Source organism: Uloborus diversus, chromosome 8 (assembly GCF_026930045.1).
Source record: "Uloborus diversus isolate 005 chromosome 8, Udiv.v.3.1, whole genome shotgun sequence".
Classification (NCBI taxonomy): Eukaryota; Metazoa; Arthropoda; class Arachnida; order Araneae; family Uloboridae; genus Uloborus; species Uloborus diversus.
In genome coordinates, this window is record NC_072738.1 from 68,694,697 (window position 1) to 68,715,892 (window position 21,196).

Genomic DNA, 21,196 nt, shown 5'->3' on the forward strand with positions numbered 1-21,196 from the left:
AACTTCTTAAAGAAGCCAAAAGTGCCAACAAACTGATTGCTAATATAGAATTAGCACTGACCAGACAAGTGACCAAAGCAATGGTTTGGACTAACCTTTTGGAACATGCCGTCATTTAATGCCTGCATAGGGTGTAAAATGAACTGTTTACTAAAATAATGAATAGTGACTAATTGGGCTGATGTTTCATATTTATTTTAATTATGTACTCATTTCTTTTGATTTTAAACTTTATTACTTCCTATATCCGCGCCCAATGACCAAAATTGGCCAAAACTAATGTTATCCAAGCTGGTTTTAACCAGTTTTATCCATGGTTAAAACCACCATTGGCTAAAACTCTAACAACCGGGGGGAGATTAAAGGCTTAAATGACATGCTTGCTTCCTACCTGGAAAATTTGAAATGATGTGCCTGGTTCTCCCCATATAAAATCAATGCATGTTTTTTTTCAACCGAAAAGTAACAAAAAGAATTATACTCTTTTGAAATATTTTATTACAGATTTAAAAATAATCTTTCAAACTTAGTTAATCGTAGTAACGTGCAATTCTTCATGGTTTTTAGTGTAAAAAAAAGGTTTTGGAGCCAATGAAAATTTTCCATTGTTTTCTAACAATCTGATGTAGAAAATAAGATACATGAATTAAAATACCTTTAAAGAGAAGCATAAAGGAAAAAAGGCTTTATTGCACAACATCAGCCTATAACTACAGCACTTATGTTGGGGTTTCAAACCCCAAAACACATGTATGCAATAATCTGCTAATTTTGAGCTATAAAACCTTGCTGATTTCCTTTTAAAAATCTCTTTTGGGTTCCATGAACCAATTCTTGTTTTTTTTTTTTTTTTTTTGCCATAATTTTTCTGTGCTTTTCTTGTTTTGCATGCCTGATATAAATTTTATTTCTCAGGCTGAGAAGCATTCTTCCAATGAAATTTCGAAAGCAACAGGTAATTTATTGTACCACATAGCAACAAAATTGAAGCCCCAAATTCGTTCTAAAATGAGCCTCTTAGTACAGTATGTTGCAGAGGGAAAAATAGATTCTGAAATAAAACTTAATGGTGAGTATTTGATTTAAATTAGTTTAAAATCTAGCTGTAAATACCTTAATTGTAATGACTACTTCATAATAAGTTCATCTTGTTTTGTTAAATTTCTTCATATTTTTGCTTTTATCTATTGTCGCTTCAGGGCAACAGTAGGATATTTTAGTGCTCTTCCTGGGATTAGATGTCTTGGTGACTCAGCGGTTACATTATATATATGCACAGACAGAGACTAATAGAAATTGTAAAATAAAATCTTAGAGGCAGAGAAAAATTTTGGGCCTCAAATTATATCTCCGTATTTATGGGAAATTTTAGTGTAACACAGGGGTCGAAGTAGTCCTATTATATATCCTATATTTCCTATATTTTCAAAAAAAGCATCAAAATCGTCCTATATTTCCTATATTTTTCAAAAATGTTGTATATTTCCTATATTTCTGTTTTATACCATATATATTTTTTAAAAAGAACGGTAAATAAACTTTCTGACATCGGATTTTTCGCTGAAAGTACGTGCCCAAACGAATTACAAATTAAAAAACTCAACTGACTAAATTCTGCAACAGGCATCTTCTCTCATTGGCTACAGAGCAATGTGACGTCACTCTATAGTGGGTGGAGTTTCGAAAACTAATGCTGAAGTTGGTTTCAGAATTTTGCATTTGGGGAGGGGGGGGGGTGCCACAGCCGTTTGCTTTGTTTTCCATCATGGTTTTCGTTTTCGTTGGTATATTTTTTGCGTTCAGTGCATTTTCTGATCGGAAGGTTCGAATTTTCTTTTTGCAATCTTTTCCTTTTGTGGAATTTCGGGATTGTGGAATGGTTAGTTCCTTATGATTTTAAAACGTAGTTTATTGTAATAAGTGGAATTATAGTGGCGAAATCGCATCGCTTAACAACCTTTTGTGTGAATGCCATAAGCAATAGTGAATTTTCGCAATTGAGGCAACATGCTAAAACATTCAAGCATAAAGAAAACTCTGAGAAACGTCAGAAGGATCCTTCTCAAGCTCTGTTTGTTCTTAATACAAGTGGTAAAGGGTTCAGTTTAGATATAAAATCTAAGAGCAGTGGAATTAGTACTTGGGTCATGAGTGAGGAAGAAAAAATAAAAATTTATCTCTTTTCAAATTTTGTTTAGTTATTTAGTCTATAAAGTACTTTTTTTCAAAAATTATTCTTTCAACTACAAGAAAGTCATTATAGATGTAAGGTATTTTGCTTGAGGTTTTTTTTTTTTTAAACCGTTAATAAGAATAACTGAATAATATATGATATATGTATTTCTTTTTCATAGCAAAATTATTCATATAATGTGTCCTATATTTGTCCTATATTTTTTGTGGAAAATGTCCTATATGTGACAAGTCGGTCACTTCTACCCCTGGTAACAAGACTTTTGAAAGATCCTTGAAATAACTAGTTGCCAAGATACTCTTTTATTCACCACTCTGTGTCAGATTTGTCTGACCATTGTAGGTATATATCACAAAATATATTTTCATAAAAGTTTTCTTTGCAATAATAACACTAGTCAACAAAAAAGAACTTTTTGTCTGCATCCTGGTTTTAAATAGTTAATTTCTACTAATTTGGGTCAAGAAAAATTAATATGGTAGTGGATTCATTTTATTAGCTCTTGTTTTCAACATAAATAAAAGCCCACTAGGAGAAAGATGAACAGCAACCACACATTGATTTAAAAGTAATGTTAAAAAGGAAAAGAAAATCCTGGGGAATAAATGTTATTAAATAGGTCTTGTATTATTAAACAATGCTTTTTTTTTTTTTCGAAAGCAGTGGTTTTAGGCTTTTTGCTGTAAACACTTCAATTTCGATCTTTTTGTACGTCAAAGAAGGACCATCTTTTGTAATAGTTCAGCAGCATTTGATGAGCAATAACTCACCCTAATGACTTAGTGAAACCTTTCCTCACGCTCACTGCTCAGAGCTTTAGTTTTTAAACAAAATATCCTGGAAGAAGAGAACAAAATAAACCATCATTCATCAATGGTCACAGAACTTCCGTAAGGATTGTTTGGCCAACTGTTTTTAGTTCTGGTCTTCTCTGCTGCTTAGAAATACTTGCAACACACCCTTAAAGGCTTCCTGGGTGCTGTTTTCTCCCCTCGCAATTTTTTTTCTTTAAAAACTGACTTTTATTATTGCACGTATTTGAAGGGCCGTCAAAAATTCTCTCATTAACCTTAGCTTCAATACGTCTTCAAAATTTCCCTCTAAGGAATTCGGAAATTGTCTTATCTTCTTTGTTCACAGCTTGCATGAAGTTCTTCATTATTCCCAATAGAATGAGCATGGGTGGATCTAATAAAGGCTGATTTTGGGCATTCTCTTCCCAGAATTAAAATTTCTTGAAGTTCATTTCGGTTTTCATGTATTGAGATTTTTTATCCGAACATGGAGTCGAAGCTTAGAAGACAATCTTGCGAGGAAAAAAGAGCATTAGTGAGAATTCACTATCCTAGTTGGCTCTGTATCTTGAAAACTAGAGCTAATCTCAACTTTTTATGGTGATTTTTGTGTTTAGCAAGGCAAAATACTTCGGAAATAGCTATTTGTGAGCCGGATGCATTTTTGGCGTTGACTAGTGTATTCTAAAAGTGATGAAATTCCATATTGAATGTTCTGCTAGTGCTAGGCAAGGGCTGATTCAGGGGAAGGTCAAAGGGTCAGCTGACATCCCTGTGACAAGAAACGCTAAAGTTATGCAGTCGTTGTCAATACATGTGAAATGGTATATTGAAGTAAAACCCTTCAGGACTAGTGTAAAGAAAAATATTTATCCACAACATTTCAGTAAAAATAATTTAAAATCTTTTAATTTTGTAATGATTATTTTAGAGACGTACCGAGTACTCGGTAACTACTCGGTACTCGGCATACTCGGCCAATTTGCCGAGTACTCGGTACTCGGCCAAATTCTGATCAGATACTCGGCCAGTACCGAGTAGTTGCAAAAAATTGAATATTGTCCAAGACAGATATTAAAATTTATAAAAAAGTACAAGCATATTTAATATTCTGCAATCATTTACAAGTCAATTTTAAATTTTGAGAATAATGAAGTTTTTAATGCTTTAATGGAATAAATTTTTATTTTAATGTCCCTAAAGTTAATAAAACTTATTTATTAAAAATTGTGCAAAAAAGGTAAGTATAGAAAATATGGAATTTTTACATAAAAAATAGAGTTTTGCTACAAACAAAAATTAGTTATAAGAAATATAAAAATTCCTTTGCTTAAAAAAAAGGGAAATAAAACAATGTTAAAAGCATAGTGCAGGAACACTGCAGACACGTGTTTTGGCATTACAGGAAATTCCTTTTTCAATGCACAAAATGTGAGCTTGTAGATTTAAAGGCATTCGACAAAAGTCAGATTTTTTTGTCGAATGTCTTAACATTCTTTAACTCACATTTTATGCACTGATAAAGACGTTCCTTGTAACGCAGAAACACGTGTGTGCAGTGTTCCTGCACATTTGCTTTTAAAAATTATTTATGTTTGGCAGACTAGAACTAAAATAGATTGGTATAGTTTGTCTTAATTCCAACTTGATCAATCATACCTTTTATTTAATTATTTTTAATTTAAAAAATAATTTTTTTGTAAAATTTTTGACGTTAACAAAATTTTTTAAATAATGCAAAATTAAATTTCAGCAAGTATTTAGTTTTAAAAACTTTCATATGGACAAAGAGGTCTATACTACTATTCCAATAAGTTCAAAATTGATCACGTGTGTCAGTGGTTCTTCTTAAAACATAATTGGTACTTGTTAACTCGGCCGAGTAGTGAAATGCCGAGTACTCGGTAACTCGGTACTCGGTCGAGTAATGAAAGGCCGAGTACTCGGTACTCGGCTACTCGGCCAAAGTGCTACTCGGTACGTCTCTAATTATTATTTAACTTCGAATTTTTCTGGTTGGTTCTGTAAAAAATATTTTTTCTGATCACGTCATAATTCAAAGCATTGGCCTTTTCTGAGCATCTGTGTGTTTTTTTTTTTTCAGATGATTAATCAGCTCTGATGAATTTGACATTTTGTCAGAGCAGTCTTTATCCTCAAACCACTTGTGTGTGTTTTCCCCGACACTCTATAACTGTTTGAGGGAATATGAAGCTTTGTGGGGAATCGGTAGCAGAAAATATACTGAAAATAGTGAAAGTTGATTTTTTAGTACATTAGCTGATGAAGCGACCGATGCTGGCACTATTGAGCAGATTAGTCTTACCATTCAGTATTGAGATTGAAGTGTTTGGCTGACCACCAAACCAGAATGCAAGCATTAGCCCCCAGCAGTGCTTGAAATTAGCGGTCGTCAGTCGTATTTTGCAACTGTAAATTTCATTTTGACGACCGCGATTTGAAACGTAGTCGTCACTGTGACGCCTAGCTCCCCCCCCCCCCCCCTACTAAGCTTTCACTTTCGGAAGATTTGTCTCCAAAACATCTGCGTGCGTTGCGATCGTGAAAAATTTCCTGGAAGTATCGCTTTCAGTCGGAAAAGCTTGAACAATTCCCCCCCCCACCTTCGCACGCGAACTGTAGCAGCCAGTGTCATTGCAAGCACACCCCTCCATTCTTCCTCTTTCTGGAGTAATCTTTTTTCCCATTTGTTCTCTTAGTGTTGTTTACTCCCGATCGCCCCACCCCTCCGAAACCGGACTCATCTCAGGGTTGTTTGAGCAGATAGTCTGATCTTTTTCATGTTTCAAGTTCGACCCCCCGTCGTAACATGAACGCACGGCGAGCACGAGGATTCCTTTTTTTCGCACAGGATTTCGCTGATCTTTTTTTCTTTCTTTTTTTTTTTAATCATCGCTACCATCATTTTTAATTTGTTGAAAATATGAGTAAACGTAACTTAAAGCCATATTTTACGCCACTAAATACTAGTGGAAATAAACGGCCAAGGATTGCCGATGAAGTCAAAATAGAAAAAAAAATAATGACGAAGTAGATGCAACTTCTAAATGTACACGGAAAAGTATCAACGCTGCAACTTTCATCAAGTGGCAAAAGCAGTTTCCGTGGTTGGAAAGAAAGGGTGAAGACCTGATGGTATGTAAAGTCTGTAAAGATTTTGGAAAAAAAGAAGATACTGGATTCATCGATGGTTGTCCTACTGCAAGATTCGAAACAGTAAGTAGTTTTCTTGTTGATTAGTGCAGGCGGTTCAGTCGCTTTTTTATTTTTATTATTATTTTTAAAGATATTTATTAAATTGCACTTAATTGTTTTTCAAAACACATCATAAATGCAATTTTCAATACTGAACACGTTCTTCTCGGAATAATAGTTCCGGTGTTTGAATATTGCAATCCTTTTGCATCTTGCCGATATTATAATACTTTTAAAATATAGAAGTTATTTTTACATATGCTACGATTAGGTTAGCTTTTTTTCTTTTTTATTTTAATTTATAACATATTATTTTTTCAAAACATGCGGACAATGAGCACGTGCTTTGCGGGAAGTGTATTCTCGCTTTTGACCTTTCAATCCTTTTGCATCTTGTAGATATATTAATATTTTTTCACAATTAGTCGCATGCCACTTCAGATTAATTTATTTTCTGCGTTTGTTTTTCTTTTTAATGAAGGGTAGCTTGCTGAAGTGCATGTCAAGATGTTGAAATTTAAGTGTAAGCATGTTTGAATGCTTATACAGTTAAATTTCAATAAAGAAGATCAAATGATTTCAAATTTCAATAAATTTTATAAAATAAGAAAAGCATAGAAATTATAGTCACTTGTCTGAAACTAAAGATTTTTAAAATTTTTCAAGGTTACATCTGTCAATGTAGGCACTTAGTGTTTTGAAATAGTGGTTAAAAAACTAAAGGACTGAAGTCCTGTCAAACTGTTTCATTTTACTAAACAAAAATTTGATTGTACCAATAAATGATTCACCAACCTCAACTTTTTAAGAAGAACTTAACTTGGTTATTTCAGAGGGATGTTTGAACCGCTTATAGCCCCGTAAATATGCTTTGAATTATGCTTCTTAAAAATGTACTTTGAGTATGAGGTTTACGAAATTCAGCCACATGTGATCTGCTCTGTTTGCTCTACAGCTTTGACTCTAGCAAACATTTTTGTAGAAATTTTATCTATGTTTATTGTCCTTGTTGTACAAAATTCAGTTTTGTTTTCCCATACTTTGAAATAAGGTAAAAGACTAGTATGTAATTATTATTATTATTATTTTATGTTTTATTCTAAAATTTTGCTGGTATGCATATGCATTAATGCCTTTTATGGAAAATGTATGACCCAAAAGAAAAAGAAATGCACCTTTGCATTACAAAGCAGCTAAAATAGGTCCAGGAAATTAATGCAGATATTTTTCAAAATACAAATAATATTTGCTTTTTTTCTTTACTGGAAGTAGAAAAGCCTGACCAATGTGAAGGAGGGCTTATTTTACTCAAATAAGAAATAATTTCTTCATTATTTATGAGGATATTAAAACCAAGTGCAAATGAGCCAAGCAATTACAAAAAAAAATATGTAATATGTTAAGATATTAATTTAAGGGGGAGTTCATTACAAGATTTTTTTTTCTGTACATTATAGGTTAAGAAACATGATGTATCATTGGTGCACAACAATGCCTGCAAGGCAAAATTAGCAAAGGAGAAACCATTTGAGACGGCCCTGGCTTCAGCAGTACGAGCCATGGATGCTGAACTAATGGCAAACGTGGAAAAGCTTTTTAACACAGCTTATTTAATTGCAAAAGATGACTATGCGTTTGAAGACTTTCGTAAGTTGTGTGAATTACAAAAGAAAAATGGTCTGAAAATAGGTGAAACTTATTTGAACGACAAGGCAGCCAGGCAGTTTGTGAAATATATTGCTGAAAATTTGCATGAAAATTTAAAACAGGAGTTGTCTACTGTTGATTTTTCTTCCTTGATGGCTGATGGCTCCACGGACCGATCAACTGTAGCATCAGAGATAATATATCTGCAGTACTTACATGAAGGAGAAGTAAAGTGCTCCTACCTTGCTGTAAAGGAGAGTGATGACGAAACTGCTCCAGGTATCAAGTCTGGCATTGTTGCTGTGCTGAAAGAATTCATCCCGAGTTGGGAAAACAAATTAGTTGCAGTTAGCTTTGATGGTGCCAGCGTCAACATGGGTCCTGCAGGCGGAATTGCTAAACTTTTAGAACAAGACTGTGGGCAAGTAGTGACAGAGCATTGTCTTGCTCATAGACTAGAATTAGCCATAGCCAATGCTATGAAGAGTGTTCAATATAAGAATATTTTCATCAATATTTTAAAAGGCGTATACTCATGCTATCACAGCAGCCCAAAACGAACCAAGGAGCTCAAAGCTGTGGGTGATATTCTTGATCAAAAAATTCTTTCTCATATAGGTCTGTATGGAATTCAATGGGTACAGTCCACTCATCGAGCTGTAAAGGTACTGCTTAACAAGTTAGTAGCAATAATAATCCATATGGAAGAAGCTGCATCATCGGAACAAGACAAAATAGTATCAGCAAAACCCAGTAGCAGAAACTTTCTAGCCAGTCTGCGACACTATTTTGGGCAGTTGAAAATAATCTGCAGCATTATTATTAGTTCTGTTTTCATAAAATACACAAGTCCCTTGAAAGGTCAAGATTCAGATATGCTCCAACTGGCCAGTGGCCACTAGACACGAAAAACTTGGTGGCCCCCACCGTCGCCGAGTTTTAAAGTATAAAAAGGGTTGGGGGGGGGGGGGGATTCACTACTTCCATAAAAATAAATAGAACTCTGCACACTATGAAAAACAATTATTCAATTCATATTTATTTAAATGTGGAAAATTCAAGTTAAAATAGATTTTTGAATTTTTTTTTTCAAAAAATGAATAAATAAATAAATTAGTGAATGAGAAATTGGCAGGAAACTGCATTTTAGATGAATGTTTTAGTTTATTGCAGAGCTTCCAAAGCAATGAGGATCAAATACAATTGTGCAGATAATAATTCATGTTTCATAAAAATAATTTAAAAAAAAAAAAAAAAAAAAAAAAACATGATTTCTTGTACATTTTTTCTTGTTACCTTCAATAGTTTGTATTGAAGTAAACAGATCAAAACTTGATCCAATTCTTTTTTTGGGAACTTAGGCAAGTGCGAATGACAAAACATGGCGTCTACGCGAAAAATTCAATGATTATAAATAGATTTTTTAATTTGTAAAGTAGTAATAGAGAGAGATTCAAGTAGAAATTAAGTAGATTGAAATAGTCAGATTTTAGCACATATGCCTCTAAAACAATGAATATAGAATAATATTGTAAAGATAAAGTTTTGCACTTTTCAAAACAATAATTAAGAATTATCTGAACAAAATGGTACATTTTGCAATTTTCAACAGCATGAATTGCAATAAACATCTAATTCCGTTTATGAAAACGTAGCTTGGGAATGACCAAACATGGCGACTACGCCAAAAACTAAGATCTTAATTACTGAATTTGTTGCTAAAAATAATTTAAAAATAAAAACCCTCATGAGACTACACTTAAGTTGAAAAGTTTTTAGCGCTTTTGAGTCCAAAACAATGAGGATAAGGTGAAATTTTAAATATAAAATTTTTCATTTCTCAAGAAAACTATTTTAAAAAATCCAAAGCAAAAAAAATGCTGCACATTTTAAGTCATTTTTTTAGTTTGCAGTTAAATGAAACATTCAATTGTCCTTTGTTTTGGAAAATGTAGGCACTTAAGCATCTTATCTACTTCGATCTTATGAATGACCAAATATGGCGACTATGTTTCTAGATAAAATGCTAAAGCATCCATCGTTTTTCCGGTGAAAAAACGAACTCCGAATGATCTTTTTGCCAAGGTGTATTTCTTTTTTTTCTTTTATTTATTAATTTTTTCTTTCTTTTTGTTTTTTGGTAAAATTATCTGCAGGCTGCTGAAAAATCTGCGACGCACGTCTCGCAGTTTCTGCTACTGGGCAGCAAAATTAAAGGGATACTTGAAAACTTTGAAATCTGAGCGTTTTGTGAGATTTCTAAGTCTAATGCGGGATATGTTGAACGTTTTGACGAATGCATCAAAAAATTTCAGATGCGATTTGTTTCTGTGAAAGATGTTCTCTATTCTTTAGATTGCACAAAAGGGAAGCTTAACAGAATGGTGAGAGAGAATGGGGAACCATTGCAGGATTTTGAGGAAAATTTAAACATGGAAGGTTTTGAAGTAGAGTATAAACGGGTGAAATTAATAAGAAAGGTGGATGAATTGTCATGTTTTGAAGAAGACAGAAAAAATGTTTTGAAAAGCACAATTGCTGCTTTAGAATCAAGGTTTTCTGATATCAAAAATGATAAAGTGCTTAGTAATTTGCATGCCCTTGATCCGTGCAATGTAGTTAATTTAAATGAGAGGGAGGATAAAAAAATTAATACTGACTTCAAAGATTTAGTTGAAAAATTACCAAAAAATGTATGCATCGATAGAAGTGTTGTCTTCAAAGAGTTTGAGGAATTTAAACTGTGGGCCAAAGATAAACTCAAGCTACTGTGCAAGTCTGCTTGGCAGCATTTAATGGCTGAATCCTCAGAAACATCCTTTACAAATTTAAAAAAATTTATAAATTTTGTTATGATTATACCTTTGAGTACTGCAGAGTGTGAAAGAGGATTCAGCCATTTTAATCTCATAAAGAAAGAAAATCGCCAAAGCTTATTAATGTCAACTGTTGACGATTTGTTGTTTGTTAAACTACATGGACCAAGCATGAATGACTATAATTCCCATCCCGCAATGGATTTATGGTGGAAAGATGTTGCTTGTGGGCGTACGAGGTGTCCTGAGTTTAAAAAATAGGTCTTGGGAAAAAAAAAATTACATGATTTTTCTGTAGATAGATATGTATAAAAAATAAAAGTTTTTAGTGTTTTCTCTAAATCTGCTGTCTCTGTAAATGTCACTCTAGGTACACAGCTTGTAAAATTAAAACAAAATTGGTTTTATGTCACTACATTAAGTTAATAGTAATTATGGTACTTGTATAAACTTAGCAGGTGATTTCAAAATGCATTATTTTAATGCATTGTACATATATATCAGCTTGTTTTCATGCATATTATAGTTTAGTATAAATTTCAGCATGTTATTGAACACATTTGCAAATTGCAACCAAGTAAAGCATAACGGCACCTAAGAAAAAAATATTGGTTGCCAATGGCACCTAAGTAGCTGATGCTAATTTCGACATTTGGCCCCCAGAGACCTTGGTCACGAAAACTGAGATGGACCCTGTAGGCGTTGGTTCCATTGGATGTCGCATCACTGATTTTCTTTTTAATATAACAAATTTTGCTTTTCTTGTTCATATTGTAATAAAAAATTCTGCACACATTAAATATGAAAAAAGACTCACTAATATATTTTATTTGATGAATTTTATTGTTTCAATATTAATTTTGCACACTATGTGTGTTATACATTAAAAAGCTTTCATCCAATTTTCATTAGAATTGATATAATCTTTTGCATTTTCTTTCTTTATTTTTTTTTTTATTAAAGCTACATCAGAAATTTTTAAGTTGTATTATTGCATTGCATTTTTATTTCATTTTATTGATATCTCTCTCTCTTTAGCTGCTATGAGCTATCTGATAAATAATGCTAGTAAAGATGTAAATGTCAAAGAATTTGAGAAACAATCTGGTGTTGGTGTATCTGTATCACCAGAAGAGATTGAAAAGGCTGTAGAAAAAGTGATATCTGCTCATAAACAAGAACTTGTTGAAAAAAGATATTCATATAATACTGGACTGCTCATGGGTAAGTTTTTAAAAGTTTATTATATCTTGTTCTGCTTGGAACTGTTTTATTGGTGAAACTCAATTCAGCATTAATACTCTAAGATTTCACAAGATGAGGTAGTCTTTTCCCCCCCTTTCTCTTTTGAAATTAAGCGAAATAATAGAGATTATACAATATTATACAAATCTAACAATAGGGTTGCAGCAACTAATCAGATCAATGTATCGTGATCTTGAATAAAGTATTGTGCAACAATGATTGCATTTAATAATGATCAGTTTCTAATTTAAGGCTCACCTCTATTTCAGCTTAAAATTCATTAAAAATAATTAAAGGTTATGTTCTAATTTCCTTGGAAAATTAGAGCAAATTTCATATGCAGAAAAATAATAGCATTCACATTCTATTGATATTTAATTTTATTATGTATGAAATTTTTTTTCTTCCACTTATTAGAGCATATGTGAAAGTTTTGCTTAATATTGAAATCAACTAATTATAAAGGCATAGGCGAATCCAGGGAGGGAGCCATGGGGACCATAGCCCCCTCCCAGAAAATTTCAAGAATAGCTAAAATCCCCCTTTTTTGAACAAAAATGCAAAAAATTACCCTTATAATTAATACAGTCTAACAATAAGGAAAACATTGATAATGGGGCCATGCCCCCCCCCCCTGAGAAAGATTCAAAAATATTTAAAAGCCTTTTTTAGAGCTAAATATTAAAAAATCCTTTTCATTCCTCGAAGTCTAACAAGAATAAAAAAAGACACCGGGAAACCAGTGGCGTAACCATGGGGGGGGGGGGGGGGTTAGAACCCCCATGAGCCCCAAAAAATTTATATATATATATATATGTGTGTATATATATATATATATATATACATATATATATATATATATATATATATATATATATATATATATATATATATATATATATATATGGGCAGTTCTCAAAAGGTGGGAACAAACACAGATCTCAACTTTGAAGCTTCAATACCAAATAACTTTCATTTTAATTAACTCAAAAATTTTTGAGTTAAACTATAATACTGTATAGAGACAAGAATTGACATAAATTATGGAAAAAATGCTCTTCAAATGCCCTTAAAAAAATATTTTCTTTGCTAAAAGGCACAATTTTGGACATACCAAAACGTTAACTGAACAAATGTACCATTAAAAAAAAATTTTTTTTAATTATTTCCATACGTTTCAAAAAAAAATTAAAGGTATGAATCTTACACTGAATAACTTTTTGTTAATATTTTACACAGATAACAAAAATAAAGATAGATTATTTACTTTGTAAACGATTTAAAAAAAACGTAACTTTGAAATTTGATGTATGTCCAAAAGTTGCGATCTTTAAAATGCTATTATTTGAGAACTAAGTATATGATGTTTTTGTTTTAAAGGTATTTATCGATCCTCAGAATCAATTTTTAATTGTTTAAAAGTGTTTTCATAAGCTTTTATGCAGTATCTTAGAAGAAAAATGATTTTTCTTAAACATACATGTGAGATGTCCAAATGGCGTTACGATCTTGATGCCGATAATTCTGTCCGTTTATTCATAATTTTTGATGATCCACTGTCTTCTAACCTCAATAAAAAAGGTTATTATAATGTTATCTTTTTTAATCCATTGGTATTTTGCATAATTAATACGCTACACATTGAACAATGCATAAATTACAGTAGTAACATGGCTTTCTATGATCGAACGAAAGCCATTTTGCGCTAACATTGCCAAGCGAACTTCCGCTGGCGACATTGGCGACAACACAGTATACGATACGCTAAAGGTTACCAGAGGGGAATTCCAGTCTGACAAATGTAGTTTATCGTCAGCTGTACCACTTTTGGCGAATTTATCACCTGCGCTAGCAATTTTTTTTTTTTTTTTTCCCGCTTTTATTATTTTAGAATTCTTTTTCTCTTCTTTCTTTTGGAAACATAATTTAACGATCTCCAAATAGAAATACGAATTTCTTTCTTCAATAATTTTTTTAGACATCATTTTAATTCTTATGACATTAGAAAAAATATTCATTATTAAAACTGATGTCTTTTTTTACAATTGTATTATTTTTAATTTGAAGCTTTTTTTTTTAACTTTGCATCAATTTCTTCAAAATCATTCCAAAACTTTATTAAATGTAAGGAGCAGCATGTATAGCCATTCAAGTATTTCATTAATATCCTCTTTATTATTAAATTGCAAAATTTAAAAAGTAATAAATAAAATTTTCATTGGAAAAGTTAAAAATCAGATTAACAATTGTCAAAAATGATGAAACTTACGTTATGATGATGTCCAAAATCCGTTACCTACAGGAAAGCAATGTCCAAAATCTGTTACCTACAGATTGCTGATTTAATTTGCTAATTAACTATTTTTACAAATACCTGCTGTCTTTTCATGTTCATATATTGTGTTCTAGGTATGCATACTATAGAATAAAATCAAAATTGATGTCAAATTCGAAAATTTTTGAAATTGCTCAAAGTTAACTTTTTTGTTCCCACCTTTTGAGAACTGCCCATATATATATATATATATATATATATATATATATATATATATATATATATATATATAATTAAGCAAACAGAATTGCAAATTCTGTTTGCTTAATTATCAGACAGAATAATTTGCTTAATTATCAGACAATAATTGACAAACAGAATTGCAAATTCTGTTTGCTTAATTTTATATTTACTTGGCTTTTTAGTTTTGCTGCGTTGCGCATCTATGGGCTCTTGGTGTGGTCTTTTCAATATTTTTCACTTTTATTATTATTATATATATATGTATATATATATATAATTAAGCAAATAGAATTTCAAATATTAAACAAATTATAAATAATTAATGATGATAAAAACGAAAAAATGCAAACAGCTATTAAGTAGGAAAAGATAAAGTGTGAATCCAGAGCTCATCAGCCGTGGAGGATTCATTAAATATGGTCAAAAGACCAAAATTTTAACTATGAACTAAAAGAGAATGTTTAAGCTCCAGTACATGCAATATAGAGTAACATTGGGCAAAAGCACCATTTGCTAAACTAAAAACAATAAACTAGAGCTCAAACCTAAAACTTAAAGCAGGGGGTTTCGCCTCGACTAATTAGGAAAACAAGTTCCGATAATTAGCCATCCGCGGGATAGTACCTGCCTATAACAAAATTGTCTTACCTTGAAATCCACGTAAACAGCCAAATCCATTATTCAACCTGATAAAGTTCATTCCAATTGTCAACGAAACAATAAAATAAAGATAAAAACATATCCAGAAAAACAATCCATAGACATACCGAGTCGCCTGTTAAACACGTGTAAAAATTCATCCACCCCGGTGATTCATAAAAAATGGTTTGTCACAGTTGTATCATACATTTACACAATTAAACAATTTCAAAAGAAGCGAAATGCTCATCGAAGGCTATACTTAAGCAAATATTTTCAACTAGATTTTTAGGGAAGTTATTATTAAAAAGTAAGTTTTTCAGTACTGAAATTTCTTGCTTAAATGCAGAAATGGTATTGCAAATTCTTTTTATTCTGATAGCTTGTGAAACAATAATGCCAATAAAAACCTTTTTGCTTAAGCAGGAGGAAAAATCTTGTAAGCTGTTAACTGTGAAATTGAATTCGCGTCTTTTATCATAGATTGTAGTAGAACAATTAGAGTCAATTTGTATGTTGATATCCAGGAAATTAAAGCTATTTTGATTAGAACTAGTCTTTTTGAGCGTTAATGAACTGTGATAAATAGTTTTGCTAAGTTCAGAAAGATTAGGAAAATTTATACACAAAAGGTCATCGATGTATCTGCAACAAAGAGGTGTAGAGGAAGGATTGTCAATTAAATATTTTCTCTCATAATATAAAAGAAAAAGGTTGGCTAATGTAGAGCTAAAATTAGCTCACATTGCAATGCCATTAATTTGTGGAAAACATGAATTACCATTTTTGAAAAAATTATTGAAAATACAAAATTTAAAAAGACCAAGAAAAAACAATTCATTAAAATCAAGGGAATCCTTGACCGAATCAAAAAGTTCTGACACAGAGGAAAAAAAGTTCAATGAGTGGGATATTGGTGAAGAGGTTTTCAAAATCAAAAGTTTCTAAGTTATTTATATCAAGCATATTAAGTAAATTGATCACTAATAATCTATTAATAGTGTTGAAGTGATCAATTTACTTAATATGCTTGATATAAAACCCTTAGAAACTTTTGATTTTGAAAACCTCTTCACCAATATCCCACTCATTGAACTTTTTTCCTCTGTGTCAGAACTTTTTAATTTGGTCAAGGATTCCCTTGATTTTAATGAATTGTTTTTTATTGGTCTTTTTAAATTTTGTATTTTTGATAATTTTTTCAAATATGGTAATTCATGTTTTCTACAAATTAATGGCATTGCAATGGGAGCTAATTTTAGCTCTACATTAGCCAACCTTTTTCTTTTATATTATGAGAGAAAATATTTAATTGACAATCCTTCCTCTACACCTCTTTGTTGCAGATAAATCAATGACCTTTTGTGTATATATTTTCCTAATTTTTCTGAACTTAGCAAAACTATTTATCATAGTTCATTAACGCTCAAAAAGACTAGTTCTAATCAAAATAGCTTTAATTTCCTGGATATCAACATACAAATTGACTCTATTGTTCCACTACAATCTATGATAAAAGACGCGAATTCAATTTCACAGTTAACAGCTTACAAGATTTTTCCTGCTGCTTATGCAAAAAGGTTTTTATTGGCATTTTTGTTTCGCAAGCTATCAGAATAAAAAGAATTTGCAATACCATTTCTGCATTTAAGCAAGAAATTTCAGTACTGAAAAACTTACTTTTTAATAATAACTTCCCTAAAAATCTAGTTGAAAATATTGGCTTAAGTATAGCCTTCGATGAGCATTTCGCTTCTTTTGAAACTGTTTAACTGTGCAAATGTATGATACAACCGTGACAAACCATTTTTTATGAATCACCGGGATGGATGAATTTTTACACGTGGGAAACAGGCGACTCGGTATGTCTATGGATTGTTTCTTTGACAATTGGAATGAACGTTATCAGGTTGAATAATGGATTTGGCTGTTTATGTGGATTTCAAGGTAAGACAATTTTGTTATAGGCAGGTACTGTCCCGTGGATGGCTAATTATCGGAACTTGTTTTCCTAATTAGTCAAGGCGAAACCCCCTGCTTTTAGTTTTAGGTTTGAGCTCTAGTTTATTGTTTTTACTTTAGCAAATGGTGCTTTTGCCCAATGTTACTCTATATTGCATGTGCTGGAGCTTAAACATTCTCTTTTAGTTCATAGTTAAAATTTTGGTCTTTTGACCATAATTAATGAATCGTCCACGGCTGATGAGCTCTGGATTCGCACTTTATCTTTTCCTACTTAATAGCTGTTTGCATTTTTCCTTTTTATCATCATTATTTATTTATAATTTGTTTAATATTTTGCTTAATTTTATATTTACTTGGCTTTTTAGTTTTGCTGCATTGCGCATCTATGGGCTCTTGGTGTGGTCTTTTCAATATTTTTCACTTTTATTATTATTATTATGTATATATATATATATATATATATATATATATATATATATATATATATATATATATATATATATATATATGGGTGTGTGTATGTGTGTGTGTAAACTCGAGGGCATAGCTTTACTTTAAACTTCAGAAAAAATTAACCCCCCCTAAGGATTTTTTCTCGCTACGCCACTGCGGGAAACCATAAAACCACAATGAGGAAGTTTCAAGCAGTGGTGTTCCCCTCCATATACGCTGTATACTCCCAAACATTTTTTAGACATATAGCATATACTTTCAAGCTTCATAAATTTTCATATTATGACATACTAAGGTAATGATCACATACACAAATTGTACATAGTGGATTACTGGGAGTATACCCTCAAAAAAAATGATGGGAACATCACTGGTTTCAAGTCTAGTTTTCTAAACCCTCTTTCCTAGCCTAAATTGGTGGAAAAAACTTCATTGTAATTCACGTCATGTCTAACAAGAATGGAAACAATGCTAGAAGGAGGGCATAGCCACCCCACGAAAAATTCAAGTGTATACCAAATATTTGGGTTCATTTAGCATAATGGGTTTGTCTTGTTAGATGTGTTTACTTCCCCCATGGGGAAAAGAAAAAGAATATGTATTAGTAAGTGTCCGATAAAAAGTTATACATTTAATGATTGCACATTAAGTTAAAATTAGATTATTTAAGTTTTAACCTGGCTTTATGCAGTGCTATGTAATTATTCTTCATTCTCTTTTCAATGTATGGGACCCTCCAAGCCACTCCTCTTCCTCTTGTTAATATTACCAAAGATCGTCTACAAAACAAGTTTTGAAAAATAATTTGTAAAAGTTTCCAGGGGAGAGTCCCTCACCTCTCCTTTTCGCCAACATCGTTCAAAATCGGCCTAAATTTTGTTTTAAGTGCTTGAGTTTCAAAATGTTGGAGATCTCCTCCCTCCTTAACATCATTGAAAATCTTCAAGAATTGTGTTTCTCAAGCTTCAGTTTCGAAAAATTGCTTGTCCTCTAAAAGTTACTCATGAATCATGGATTGCCTACATTTGCAATTTAAAGAGTTCAATTAAAAAAAAACATTGGGAGTGGACCCCAGAATCGCTTCCACCCCTAACCTTACCAAAGATAGTCTAGAATGTGTTTTTAAGTCTATAAATTAGTAAATTTTTCCTAGGATGGGCCTTTTAATATTTCTTCCCCTTAACATGATCAAAAATCGTCTAGAACAGCCTTTTTAAAGAAACAATTTCAGGAGGAGAGGCGGAGGGCTAGCGCTCCATATCTCTTCTTCCCTACCATTACCATAGATAATTAGAATGAATCTTTAAGACTGCATTTTAGAAAAACTTCTTGGTGTGGGCTCTCGAATTTCCCCACCTCGTATCATCACGAAAAGATCTTATTAAACTGCCTTTTCGGCTCTAAAAAAAAAATCCACCGGAGAAACCCCGAACCTCCCTCTTAACATTATTGGAGATAATGTTTGCATTTTTAAGGTTTCAATTTCAAAGAATAGCTGCAGGGGGGGGGGTCGCACCCGAGCCCTTAGTATTGCGAAAGACAGTTAAAATATCTTTCTGAGATTACAAATAAGAAAAATTTCCTTAGATGGGCCCTCAAATCTCTCCTCCCTCTAACATCATCAAAGATCATTTAAAACTGCATTCCTAGAGCTACTATTTCGAAAAATAGACAGGGGAGAGCGTCACCAAACCTCTTCTTCCCTAACATTATCAAAGATCGTCTAAAATGCGTTTTTAAGACTACAAATTCGAAAAATTTCCGCCAGAGAAACCCTCGGGCCCCCTTTACTTTGGTGTTAATAATATACTTACGGTTGGTTTATATCAGCCTCCAATTTAATCAAAAGTCCGATACAGTCGACTCAGAACACAGTACTGATTACAGGAATACCACTCTTCGAGGCGATGATATATGCACACGTTTATTAAGAAAAGAGGAAAATTATTGGGAAGGTTACAGCCTTTAGGTTAAACTTGTGTCGCCTAGTGAAAATTCCTTAAAAAATGCTCTAGTTAAAGGTGGGCTACACTAATATTTGAAAAATTCAAAATTTTTCCAAAGCAACATATTTTTCCAAATGGCCCCCTCCGAAAATTCTGTCTGGATCCACCCCTGTATAAAGGGTTAGGTAATTAATCTGATTGTAGAATATTAAATAGTCACCATGTATTAGGTCCGATACCATATTTTAAAAGAATCTGAGCACTCAAATTGGGTGCAAATTGAATGGAAAGAATCCATTAAATTGTTGAAAGAGTAGGGTCTGGTGTAAAGCTCAAAACTTGCAGTCACCAAATGCGACCAATTTTCAAATTTTGGCCACCATTATTTTTACTTCAGTCACTAATGTGGCTACCATTCGCCAATGCAACCTTCCCTGACCTATAATCTTGACATATGACCTTTCCCTAAATTGTTTTGTCCACTAAAATTTCGGCTAACAGATCGTCGGGGATGAAGGGGGGGGGGAGTATTGTCCTTTTTCTGATGTCTTTACGTCCAGCATTAAGAATTATTTTACCACGAAATGCAAATAATTTAATGTATTTTAAATATTACTATACTTAAATGCAATTGTGCTATGTGTTCTTGTTCTGAATAGAAACAAAAATCGCAATCACGACGGCAAATTCGTCACAAAACTTGCTACTTCCAAAACTTGGTTTTCTTTACACGTGATCGTAAAAATAGACAAATTTCATGCACCAATTTAGTAAATTATGCCTCTTTGATCTTAAATTCATTTTTCAACTTTATTTCTCCTTAACAAATGGCTATTTCTTCGTTTTGCGGTATTTTTAAACTACTCGTTTTCAAAATGGCTTCGCTTTGTTAGATTGTTCATTTTTACCAGTTAAGACAAAAGTCCTTTCCAAAATAAATGAAAATAATTAATCTTGTACACTTGGTTTACATATGTATAAACAAAAATGGCGCCTTTGAGTCAAAATGCATCTAAAACGATATCACTAAAAAAAAAAAATTTTTTGCAAGATTTTTGATTTTTTGTTTGAATTATATTGTTTGTTTTTCCTTTTTCTTTTAAAAATATAAAACCTACTGGAGGAGAGGACATATTCGTTTATTTACTTCATTTCTCCTAAAAAAAAATTGTTATTTTTAAGTTTCCAGGTAAATTTTCAAAATGGCGTCACGCATTTTCAAAATGGCGCCAGCCACGTTGTACATTGTCCATTTTCACCAGTTAGAAGAGGAAAATGTCTGTTCCAAAATAAATAAAGAGAAGTACAATTGTGTTTATGAAACACATAAATAAAAAAAAATGGCATCCTTGCGTCTAGAGAAGGTGGAAAGAATACTGCTGAAATCCTTTTTTTCTTCTGCTGGATCTTTTATTTCTTTTTTTTTTCGTTTTGTTTTATATTGTTTGCCTTTCTTTTATTTATTCATTTTTTGACACTCAGGCTTCGATTTTTATAAAATTTTGCATGCATTTGAAAAAGCAAAAAAATATTTTTGTAGAATTGCAAATGGTTTAGGTTTTACATTCTGTTCAAGTTTTTGGTATTTTGTTGTTTTCTTTATCAAGGAACTAACTCTTCTTTTGGTTGAAAGCTGTGATGTTTCTAGAAGTTTTAACAGCTGAATAATAATAATAATCTTTATTTATTTATTTTTTGTCCTGATGTAGTGATGTTTCCCTTAAAGATAAATTAATGCAGATTATGGTTTGCAAAAGATGTGT

The 21,196-nt window shown here is 32.1% G+C and overlaps 1 protein-coding gene across 1 annotated transcript in view; it reads left to right on the plus strand.

Moving 5' to 3' along the window:
* LOC129228147 (probable glutamine--tRNA ligase) overlaps window positions 1-21,196 on the plus strand; it is a 41,243-nt gene that overhangs the window by 4,277 nt on the left and 15,770 nt on the right. The window contains exons 2-3 of the mRNA XM_054862796.1: window positions 916-1,069; window positions 11,706-11,891. Of these exons, the coding sequence (XP_054718771.1) occupies window positions 916-1,069; window positions 11,706-11,891 (340 nt within the window). The remainder of the gene's footprint in view (window positions 1-915; window positions 1,070-11,705; window positions 11,892-21,196) is intronic.